The sequence below is a fragment of the Peromyscus eremicus genome, chromosome 5, assembly GCF_949786415.1.
Source record: "Peromyscus eremicus chromosome 5, PerEre_H2_v1, whole genome shotgun sequence".
Taxonomy (NCBI): Eukaryota; Metazoa; Chordata; class Mammalia; order Rodentia; family Cricetidae; genus Peromyscus; species Peromyscus eremicus.
The window spans coordinates 29,498,218-29,510,266 of NC_081420.1; the positions used below are offsets into that span (position 1 = coordinate 29,498,218).

The following is a 12,049-nucleotide window of genomic DNA, read 5'->3' on the forward strand; positions in this document are numbered from 1 at the left end:
GGGGGAAGTTTGCATATGTCTGAGACTTTGTAACATTGTATCTGATTTAAGTCAAGGAATAAGAAGATAGCATTTGTTCCTAATCACAAAGGCAAACATTAAAATTATGTTCAGAAGGAACAAAAACACCTCCACCCACAAATGGAGGAAAAAGGAAGCTACTACCATCAAATATCGATAGTGAGCAGGGTGGTGGCGCACGCCTTTAATCCCAACACTTGGGAGGCAGAGGCAGCCTGGTCTACAAAGTGAGTTCCAGGACAGCCAGGGCTACACAGAGAAAAATAAACAAACAAACAAATCATTAGTGAAACACACACTACACATCTAGAGACGAGTGGATACACTAGACCTCTTAACACTTTCTAATTTTTAAAATAAAAATGATTTTGTGTATGTGCACATGTGCCCAAGTACATGCACATGCATGTGAAAATCAAAGGACAACTTTTTGTGAAGTCGGTTCCCTCTGTCCACCTTCACGGGGGTTCTGGGGATCGAACTCAGTGGCCAGGCTTGTATAGCAAACATCTCTACTTGATGAGCTATTTGCCAGCTCTAAATTTTTAAATTTTATAGCCAAGAAGCATGTCCATAACAAATATTTGTGGAATTAGAGCTTAAGATGAGTTCAGCCTCTGGCCAGGAGGAGCCTCTTCCATCTACAGAGGGAATTTATACTTGTAAAAAGTTCCTGACACGTCCTTGAAGGTGGTTGGAAACTATCACTACACATTTACTCTAAATTATTGTTATCTGATGCAAAATCAATAGATTTGCTTGGAGTTAATGCTGAAACTAATGTTTTCAAAATTTTAGGTCCCTTATAAGTGGGCTGACAAATCTGTCTCAAGTATGTCTGTCACCTACAGAAGGAGCATCAGTCAAGGTTGCAACTAACATACACCCACAGAACACTGTTCCCCAAAGCTTTCTCACTGGGACCCTTCGTGGTGGAGCCTGGTGAAGGTCAGAAGGGAAACTGGGCAGAATGAGAGAAGGGTAAGACCTGAATCCATGCTCAGCCATCCACCCTCTAGTCTACATTTTTGTCATTGCTACCCTGCAACGCCTTCAGGGCAGGGATGATGCTGGTAACATCAGGAAATGGCCTATGATTGGAGGACACTGTTGTCCCTTACCATACATCACCTGCCCAGTAGCCAGCAGAACTGCCCCCTTTTAAATGAGAAAAACAATTAAAAGGAGGGAGGGCTAATTGTTTTTCACAAAGCTCTTCAGAGACCTGTTTGAGAACAGGGAGAATTACTTGGCTCATTTCCTCCTGTCATGCGCTCTGAGCGCCACAAAGCAGCCATGCCTTGTGGTATGATAGTGTGATGGAGTTTGGATAGTCATACTGGGGAGAGAGAGACAGAGGAAAGCAAACAGCCCTCAGATGAGTCACTCCGGGCAGGGCAGGCATTGTTTAAAATCTGTGTTTCCCTGACTATACACTAATAGACATCAGGGCTGGGCGCCCAATGGCGGAAGCAGGCTGCCTCCAGATAATGCCCAAAGCAGATGGTCTTCAGGAGCCTGTGCCTGCCCCGAGCAACACAGTCACTGTTCACTTACTCAGTGTCCAGAGCACACTGAATGCTGCTTGTCTCTCAGCACAGTATTTCTGCCTGGTGAGGTAGGCTCAAAGGGGAAATGCTGGAGGACGCAGAGAATAAACAGTAGAAAAGCCACACTCCCTGAGGTGACCTAGTCTCTGTCTGCTAGGGGAACCCCACATCCCAGGGTCATCCCTTCAGAGTCATATCATCTGTTCCTCTTGGCCTTAAACTTCCACCATGAATGAAGCAACACAGGCCAATGGGCAACTCTCTCCAGGAAAACTTTGTAAAATGCCATAACCAGTGACATTCTCCAAAGCAGGGCCTTTTCTGCAGAGGGTCTGGAAGGTTCTAGCTGATCACAAAGAGCCAAGAAATGGAACTGAAGGCAGAATGGGGAAGAGATGAAGGCCAAGGCTTGTCCCTGAGTATCAGCTGGATAACCTGCCAGTGGGGACCCAACAGCTGACAGGTTATCCAGCTGATACTCAGTGGCGGTATGTGGGAGAGAGAAGAGCATTGAGGACATCCATTCCCATCTGAGAAGGCACTGCCTGCCTGCTAGAATGGAGGAGCCTGGAGGGCTGGTTCCCTGAAGCAGAGCCCATGAATATGGGACTTAGCCCGGGCTAATTCGTGAGTGACTGGTTTGTGGCTTCACCTCAGCGAATGACCCAATATTAATATGGCAAGCAGGATCCACCTTTACAACAGCATCACCTTGTACTTTATGGAAGCATCTTTGCTTTATAAACGCAGCCTGCTTTCATATATACCTTCTCATTTCCTGCTCACAAAGCCAGCTCCAAGGCACCTATAATTATTTAATGTTTGAAGAAACTGGCTCCCAAGAGGAAAAGGTGGAGGCTCCTGTTTACCTGTCCACTGTTCCAAACCCAACGAAGAATAACTCCTGTTGGTCCAGCCCTCACACCAAACCTTTGAAACTCACCCAGGGTTTCTGCTAATAGGAAGAATGCAGGTTCCTTGGCTTTCTGGCTTTGTAGCTGCAAACCTTGCTTTTCTGACAGGCAGAATCAGGGTAATTATGATGCGTGCTGTAGAGCAGTACTAACCAAGAGAAATGTAACGTGAGACCTGAATGTGGACCACACCAGGATTTTTTATTTTTCTGGCTATCATTATTTATAAAAGTGAATCATTTAAAAAAATATTTCAGACATTGTATCCAAACATGATCATTGTGACCTGTTATCAGTGGAGTTCTTTGGCTAACTTACCAAGCCCATGAAAACCATTGTGTATCTCACACAGCAACATCTCAATTCAGGAAGGGACCCTGTGTTTCAAGAGCTCAATAGCCACCTATGGCTAACAGCAACCAAAATTACCTCGCAGGTGGCCTAAGGTTTGGAAGGAGTACACTTGACCTCAGCGTTATATTAGACTCATCCTTTCGTCTTCCTCGCTCTCTCGCTCACGTGCACGCATGGAGAAATTTCGACATTTAAGAGGCTTTGAGGACCCAAGAGTTCAGAGCAGACCTATGACAAATCTGCACTTTTCCTCCCCCAGCCCAGCAATCGACCTGTAGAGCGCATCCTCTCTGTCCTTGAAAAAGCAGCCCAGCACCTCTCCGGAACATCCCCTCTTCCTCCCAAGCGGTACCCAGTCTGCAGTTTAACTCCCCTCAGTTACCACCCAGACTTGAAAGAGAATGGGGAGGGAGTTCAGTCATCAGCCCAAGATGCACCTGCCCCTGCTCAGATTGACATCTAGTGAAGTATGCATCTTCAGTTCTGGGCTCCAACTCCAAGAGCGAGGCGACTCCTGTCCTGCTACCAGGGAGGCGGGACCCCAATCTCTAGTCCCTGAGTGGTAGGGAGTGGGCGAGATGGGAGAGGAACCATAGTGTGGCCCAAAGGTCTCGCCAGTGGCGGAGCAGCTCAGGTGGATGCTGAGAGGAAGTCAGCAGGATCGGCCAAGGGACGCAGTAGCGCTAGGACGCTGGATGCAGGGCGAGCACCCCTGCACCTCGCACCGCGCCCCGGCTCCCTCTCGCGGTGCCGCAGTCCCTGCCGCTCCGCCCCTCGGCCCTGCCCCCATAACGTCAGCGCGGCCGGGCGGGTCCCCGGGTATAAAAGGCTGAGCTGGGGGAGGGCGACAGGTCTTTGCGCTCCCCAGCCCTCTGTCTACGCACTGCTCCGAGGGCCAGCGCCTCTACCCTTCAGCAGCCAGCACCATGCGAGAGATCGTGCACATCCAGGCGGGCCAGTGCGGCAACCAGATCGGCGCTAAGGTGGGCGCGCCCCTGGGGAGGGAGTGGGTGGGGTCGCCCGCTCGGGCGGGGGTCCCAAGGTTGTGAGCCGGGGACTGAGTCGAGCCTAGGGAACCCAGAGGAGCCCGGGCCAGTGACGCATTCTGCCGCTGGCTACTGGGCGGGCCAGGTCCTGAAAGCCGTTCAACCTGCCACGATGAGCGTGACAGGGTGTCTTAAATCAAGGTCCATTACATGGCTTTGGGACACAACCCTTCTGCGGGATGCAGCTGACATTCCTCTGGGTTTTTTCGTCTCTGAAATTTGGGTCGGGGGTCACTGTCACATGTGTTGAGAACCTCATGTCAAATGTAATTTGTATATTTTTTTTTGTCTGTCATATGAATGAAAAAAATGCAGTGTCATTGGGTTGACAGATGTTACAGAGGCGTCTCTTTGGGCCAACAGACGAGGGTGTTAGACGAATTCCCTTACAAGTGCTCCTCTAGACTTTACATAAAATGCACTGGTCGTCTTTCTCGTCTGTGAGACGGCAGGTGACTGCACAGAAATGGGGCTGTGAGACCCAACTGCAGCCTGGAGGCAGCAGTGGGCATTCGACATGGGTGTGGGCGGGCGCCTGTACAAGGACGTGGTCTCTTTCAACACCGCCATATTGCCCACCCAACCTCCCCACCCCCTTTCCTGCTGCCAAGTCACAATGGAGGCTGTATCCTCAGGATGGCCAGCTTTTTCCAGGGCTGCCAGGCACCCCTTGTAGGATTGTGCTGCCCATCCGGAACATTCCTAGCCCGAGGTTAATACCCAAAAGCCAATATGTAGGTCAGTGGTATAAAACCGGGCTGTTGAAAGCTGCCATGAAGTCTGTGCCAGGAGTCATTGATCCCACGAGGCGCAGGGGGCGGGGCACCTGATCTTCCCTTCTGCCCATCCCCATCCATCAGCCTGTATGTAGTAGTAACATTCAACCCTGTCTGGAGTGAGAGAATTGCTGCCTCTGCAGTTCTGGCAGGGGAGCTGCTGTGCCCACTTCCTTCTCCAGGCTCCTCCCAGCCCTGCATCTGTGGTCATAATATGGCCGATGCACTCACTGCGCATTTCCAAGACCCTCTGCGGCAGCTGATGCCCAAACACATAGGGGCCAGCAGCTCCCTAGGCTCTTGCCCGCTGTCTGACCAAGGCCTTTCTGGGCAGCAGTTAGGATCCTAAGCATGATGTGATTCTCTGCATTTCAGTTTTGGGAGGTGATAAGCGATGAGCATGGCATCGACCCCACTGGCAGTTACCATGGTGACAGCGATTTGCAGCTGGAGAGAATCAATGTGTACTACAATGAAGCTGCTGGTAAGGGTTTGGATGTCAGCCTTGCTTTCCATACTGTGGCAGAGGAAGTGGCCTAGGAGCATGCAAACAACAAGGAAATGCTTTTTGCATCTCATTTAAAATGCCAACTGCAAAAATTAAATAAATTAAATAAAAGCACTTTGTAGCTCCCAAAGACTTCTGCATGCTTCATGTCTCCATTTTCTTTTTCTTCCTTTGTCTCAATGCTAGGATTTCTGTAATGAACTATGCTGCTACATCTATCTCCTTGCCAAGCCCAGTTGTAAGTCAGCTTTTGTCCCCACAGGCAACAAATACGTACCTCGGGCCATCCTGGTGGACCTGGAGCCGGGCACCATGGACTCAGTGAGGTCAGGACCCTTTGGCCAGATCTTCAGGCCAGACAACTTTGTTTTTGGTAAGTCGTCATGCTCCATGAGAGCTGGCCAAATGACTCACCCCTTCCCAGCAGCCATGGGCTTTATAGTTCTGTGTGCAGTGCCCAGCTGAGCCTGTGTCCACAGACCACAAGTCCTGACCTCACCTATGCAGCTGACAATATCATGTCTGTTCACTCTTGACAGCTCAGAGGAGAGTGTGGGCCTGTAGGGGCTGTGAAAGGCCTCCATGAGGAGCAGCCTCTAGGGGGAGGGGTGGAGAGGATGAAAGTCTTCAAAGAGGGCATCACAGGCTGCAGGTGATTTCAAAGGACCAGTGATGCCAGGTAACCACTTCAGTGACCAAGGTGGTGTAGACCAAGTGCTTAGAGCTGTCTTGCCCTGCCTCTTTAATTATACCTAATTAAGAGTATTTACAGAATGTTCCCTATGTTTAATTTTAGAAGCTATTGAGTATTATTAAAATGTGTCCTCTTCAACTTGATTCTTACTTTATTATGATCCCCAGGGTTTTTGAGGTCCTTGATACATTGACAATATTTCCTTCCTGTAATACAGTGTATACAAAAGAGTACTGAATGTTTTCTAAGGCCAGTTTTTCCTTTTCTTCATAGTCCAATGACATCACCCTGACTTCCTAAGTGTCTAATGTTCTCTTTCTCTCTTGCAGGCCAGAGTGGTGCAGGAAATAACTGGGCCAAGGGCCACTACACAGAGGGTGCTGAGCTGGTGGACTCCGTCCTGGATGTAGTGAGGAAGGAGTCTGAAAGCTGTGACTGTCTCCAGGGCTTCCAGCTGACCCACTCACTGGGGGGAGGCACTGGCTCAGGCATGGGGACCCTGCTCATCAGCAAGATCCGGGAGGAGTACCCAGACCGCATCATGAACACCTTCAGTGTCATGCCCTCTCCCAAGGTCTCTGACACTGTGGTGGAGCCCTATAATGCCACCCTCTCTGTGCACCAGCTGGTAGAGAACACAGATGAAACCTATTCCATTGACAACGAGGCCCTGTATGACATCTGCTTCCGCACCCTCAAGCTGACCACACCCACATATGGCGACCTCAACCACCTGGTGTCAGCCACCATGAGTGGGGTGACCACCTGCCTGCGCTTCCCAGGCCAGCTGAATGCAGACCTGCGCAAGCTGGCTGTGAACATGGTGCCCTTCCCACGCCTGCACTTCTTCATGCCAGGCTTCGCACCTCTGACCAGCAGGGGCAGCCAGCAGTACAGAGCCCTGACGGTGCCTGAGCTCACTCAGCAGATGTTCGACTCCAAGAATATGATGGCCGCCTGTGACCCGCGCCATGGCCGCTACCTGACCGTGGCCGCCATCTTCCGTGGCCGCATGTCCATGAAGGAGGTGGATGAGCAGATGCTCAACGTGCAGAACAAGAACAGCAGCTACTTCGTGGAGTGGATCCCCAACAACGTGAAGACGGCCGTGTGTGACATCCCTCCTCGAGGCCTCAAGATGTCAGCCACCTTCATTGGCAACAGCACTGCCATCCAGGAGCTGTTTAAGCGCATCTCGGAGCAGTTCACTGCCATGTTCCGGCGCAAGGCCTTCCTGCACTGGTACACGGGTGAGGGCATGGATGAGATGGAGTTCACCGAGGCAGAGAGCAACATGAACGACCTGGTGTCTGAATACCAGCAGTACCAGGATGCCACGGCTGATGAGCAGGGCGAGTTCGAGGAGGAGGAGGGTGAGGATGAGGCTTAAGAACTTCTCAGATACCTTGTGCACCCTTAGTGAACTTCTGTTGTCCTCCAGCATGGTCTTTCTACTTGTAAATTATGGTGCTCAGTTTGCCTCTGTCAGAAATTCACTGTTGACGTAATAGTGTGGACCTCCTTTCAAGATTTCAGTATTGTCTAAGATATCTATACTAATAAAAAGCATGTGTATAATACCTGTGGTCCTTTTTTCCTTGACATTCTTTTTTTTTTTTTTAATGGAAATACAAAGCTTCAGGGGATAATACTGTGGGACTTTTGCTTAATGTTTTAATTGTTAGCATTCCAGATATCCTATGAATAAAGGACTAAGACAAACCCAGCTTTTGAGTAAATGTAAACACTACAAAGTTTTCACATAAAATTTATTTGAAAATAAATTATGGTAAGAATTTATTTTTATGACAATGATAGAAAATCATAATTTAATGTTTAAAATGCCAACACTCATTTTTTGCAGCAATTAAAACTATAACCTGATTTGGGTATGCTATTTTTCCTACTTGCATAGAGTCATATCATGGGGAGTATAGAAAGCCTGGCAGGTGTGTGAACTGAGGAGAAAGGCAAGGAAGGCATTCTGGAGCATCCTGGTTAACAGACAAGGACATGATCCTTTAGTACAGCATCACCCAAAGGCTTCTTGTAATTTCATTGTAGAAAGTCTTCTGCCAACTTGTTGAATTCGTTTGCAAAACGTAAATGCAGATTATGCTTGCCTTCTGGCATTAGGTGCAACCTATGAAACAAACCAAGCTTTTGATCAGTTGTACATATTTAAAATGCTTCCACCTCGTCAACACTTCATGAGAATCTTTCAGAACTATATCAGCTTCCCATGAATGTGAATGCCAGGGTGAACTCCTTAAGGAAATTCTGACCACCCCAGAAATAGACCATGCAGCCATCACTGAACAGTGACAATATGTTTGGGATTGTAACAAACATGGTTTGACTCGAAAACAGTGGAGAAGGTGACCTGGTAATTACTTTAAAAATCCATTTTTTTTTTTTTTTTTTAAAGATTTATTTATTTATTATGTATACAGAAGAGGGTGCCAGATCTCATTGCAGATGGTTGTGAGCCACCATGTGGGTGCTGGGAATTGAACTCAGGACCTCTGGAAGAGCAGTCAGTGCTCTTAACCTCTGAGCCATCTCTCCAGCCCCTAAAAATCCATTTTTAACAAATGTGTTTTTAAATTGGGGAAATGATTTTATTGGAGAAATGATTACAAAAATAACAGGGATGATAGTGACCGACTGCAATCCTAACTCTTAAAAGGAAAGATGACAAAAATAAGAAATGGTCAGAATTCACTGAGTTGCACAGGTGAGGTTTGTTTTTTTTTTTTTTTTTTTTGTTTTTTTTTTGTATCTGCATAGTGGGCAAGCCTAACAGGAATTCTTAGCCAACAGCAGCCTCCATGCAAGGTTCCAAGCCATCCTGTCGTGTTCAGACTACAGAGCAAGTAAGCCTGACTACAGCCAGCAGACGGATGGAAAAATGCCTCAGGAATTCGGGGTGGGTAACGGGGCTCATCTGCAGCCATGTGTGCAGAGCTACTTCTGCAGCTGTCACATCGTGTCTTTGGTGGACCCCTCTGTCCTGGAAAGGCTTCTTGCATTTAATCTGATGTGGGTCAAAGAGGAGACTGATTTGCAATTTAAAAAAATACAATTAAAAAATATTCTCTATTTGCTTCTAAAGTGAAGAGATAGAGTTTAAACAGAGCTTTTAGGAGGCAAGCTCAAGTTCAAGCCATGCTGTCTACAGTGACAACTGGGTGTCAGAAGAACTAGACTGGAGCAAAATTCCAATGATGCATTCTGTGCTTCTCTGGTCTTTCAGCAGCAGTACTGATGATGGCTCTTAGCAACTCAGCAGGCAATTGGGAGGACTCCGGGGTGGGGCGGGGGTGGGGTGGGGTGGGGGGGAGGGGGAGGCAGCCACCCTCAGAAGATGCTGGGCCTCCTGCAACTCAGCTATGCCAATGGCTGGGGTGGGAGGACCAAGAAAATCAAGTGAAAAGGGAATATATACTGAGGGTATCTTTTAGATGCAGCTGCAAGATTAATAATGCTATTAATAATAACCAGAATCTTTTAAGTTTAAAAGGTGCTTCTTAGAAGGGATGAGTTATACTAGTCCCAAAGATGACCCAGCTGCACACACAGGCGTGGGCTGCAGGGATGCTCAAAGCTGCAGGTTTTAGGATACAGAAAAGACTGTTTCCCAGGATGCTAGGGTAACAGAAGGACAAGTGTAAGTCAAACTACAACCATTTATCTCAATTAAGCTGGGTTCAGAGGCCAAGAAACCCTGACCTAACCATCCTGAAGTACATCTAGAGATAGCCAACTCAGCTGTCATCTGTTCCGCCCTGTTTCTACAATTTCCCTGTTCCCAAGAAGCACAGGAAGAGGCCAGCTGTGAATCCCCCCACCCCACTTTCTTTTAGCTATGCGGTGAAGCCTAAAGTTTTTCTACAACATCTCTAGATCTTGGGAAAACAAACATGAGATTCTTTATATTAAAAAATGAGAGAACTACTCTTGATGCCAGGTGGGTGCTTTAGTGGATGCTTGGATGGACAACGGGTGGGTGAATGAGTGGATGGGTAGGTGGATGGATAAATGGATGGACGGATGGATAGGCTGATGAAAGTACGGAGAAAATGGTTCTCCTTGATGCCTTTCCAAGTTCTTAGTGTAAATCCTCCCTTCACTCTGTGGAAGCTGCTGTGAATCCTCATGGGAACAGGACCAGAACAGCCAGGCATAAACACTTGGCCAGGCAGCTGCTCTGCTGCTGACCCAGTTCTTACCCAGGCAACAAAAGGGTGCACATGCCCCAATGAGTGGCTTTCAAACAATCACGTTCTCCAGGAAAATCAGTAGGAAAGCTTACCACTAAACACACGTCTCCGATGGCCGTGATGTGGTGATACTTTGTTGTACTCTAATAAAGCTTGCCTGAAGATCGGAGGACAGAACTAGCCACAGAATTAGCCATAGAGGTCAGGCAGTGGTGGCACACACTTTTAATCCTAGCACTCTGGAGGCAGAGATCTATCTGGATCTCTGTGAGTTCAAGGCCACCCTAGACTACATGAGATTAATCCAGTTTAAAAGAAACAGATCCAGGCAGTGGTGACACACACCTTTAATCGCAGCACTTGAGATCTCATGCTTTTGCTACCAGTATTTGGGAAGCACACGTGCCATTAATCCCAGCACTAGGAAGGCTGAGATAGAAAGTGAGATGGCTGGGCAGAGAAAAGCATATAAGGCTTGATAAGACAGGAACTAAAGACCCTTTCGGCTCAGGACTCAGAGGCATTGACTCAGAGGATTCGTGGAGTTGGCGAGGTGAGAAATGGCTGAGGCTTGTTGCTTTGTCTCTCTGGTCTTTCAGCATTTACCCCAATATCTGGCTCTGGGTTTTTATTATAAGGCCACTTAGGATTCGTGCAGCATCGTGAAGGAGCCCTATAGGTTTAAAGTTCCTATTTGCAGGGGAGGGGTCCTATAGCATGTGGCGTCTTTGGAAAGTCTAGATCTCTTGGGAAGAAGCTGTGAAATTTGGGGTAAACCCAGTGGTCATCTCAGCTCTGCTGATCCAGCGCCTCTCAGTCATGGTGGCATGAGACGCTGATCTCACTGGCACCATTTTGTCTCCAGTCTCACTATTTTCAGCTTTCAAACAAAACTGTGAGAGCTGTCCACTAGTGACAAGGCCATAATGAATGTGCTCTAGCATCTTTACTCTGAATGAATGTGACAAAATCCTCAATATGTTCTGAACCTATAAGTCAGCCAGGAGGACTGTATGCAACTCTGCTTTCTCTGGAAACCAAAAGAGCAGCTGATTCTTTGTGAGGGGCTCCTGTCCATCATGAAACGGGACAGCAACAGGCTACACAGACCTTTTCCTCATCCTTCAATGGCAGATCTCCAAAGCCCATAACAGATATGGAATGTCTTTTTTTTATTGATCATGCCTTTGAGAAAGTCCTAAGGAAAAGGCAAAGATGTGAGAACTACAAACTTCTTCCTACTAGTGAAGCTAGAAGGTACCACATCCCAGACATTACCCTACTAGACGTTTGGGGGTTGGGGGCAGACATCTCAAGGGGAGGCTTCTTTTCTTAAATCTTATAATCGTGTCTCACTCATGGGAAAGAAATTCAATCATTGTGGTGTGGGGAGGGGGGACACGCCTCCCTTGGAGCACTTCCATCAGGTCTGGTGTGTGGAGGACAATGCTTTCCCAAACCTGCTGAGACACCAGGGATCCAGCTGGGGCCTACCAACTGCAGTGAGAGATGGACATAAACTGAGGGGGTCATCAGCGGGTGAAGGGCTCTATGGAGGCAGCATGGCCTCAGCACCAGCAGTTACACCCTCACCCAGAGCCACCATTTTTCCCCTGGAAAATGGGGTAGTAATGGTACCCCTGAGATTATCATGGGGACCAAAAGAAAGGATGCATCCACAGGCACCAGTTTGAAGGCATTTCATTGATGTCTGCTATTGGTAAGTCCTTAGGAAGGCTCTAACTAAGCACAGCAAATTAATGAATATTCTGACTCAAGAAGCACAATTTATTGGTTGACATAAAATCTCCAATAGGAAGATTTTTTTTCCCTTCAGAAAAGTTTTGCAAAAAAAAAAAAAAAAAAAGTGTTTAAGATTTGCCTAGAAAGGGTCAGCCTCTGCTCGTTTTGAATGGAAAAGGCCTCAGCCTAGTAAGCACTAGTGACTTCTGTTTGGAGCTAA

At 47.7% G+C, this 12,049-nt stretch overlaps 2 protein-coding genes across 3 annotated transcripts in view; one reads left to right on the forward strand and one right to left on the reverse strand.

Annotated features, from left to right (window-relative positions):
* The first annotated feature begins 3,679 nt into the window (after positions 1-3,679).
* LOC131911228 (tubulin beta-2A chain) lies at positions 3,680-7,443 on the forward strand. The gene is made up of 4 exons (XM_059263202.1): positions 3,680-3,822; positions 5,037-5,145; positions 5,432-5,542; positions 6,193-7,443. Exons 1-4 carry the CDS (start codon positions 3,766-3,768, stop codon positions 7,251-7,253), a joined length of 1,338 nt encoding a protein of 445 aa, XP_059119185.1. The 5' UTR covers positions 3,680-3,765; the 3' UTR covers positions 7,254-7,443.
* A 24-nt stretch (positions 7,444-7,467) lies between these two features.
* Bphl (biphenyl hydrolase like) overlaps positions 7,468-12,049 on the reverse strand; it is a 34,655-nt gene continuing 30,073 nt past the window's right edge. For both annotated transcript variants that reach the window (XM_059263203.1, XM_059263204.1), the window contains one exon: positions 7,468-8,006. In XM_059263203.1, coding sequence (XP_059119186.1) covers positions 7,919-8,006 — 88 coding nt within the window. In that variant the 3' untranslated portion in view covers positions 7,468-7,918. The remainder of the gene's footprint in view (positions 8,007-12,049) is intronic.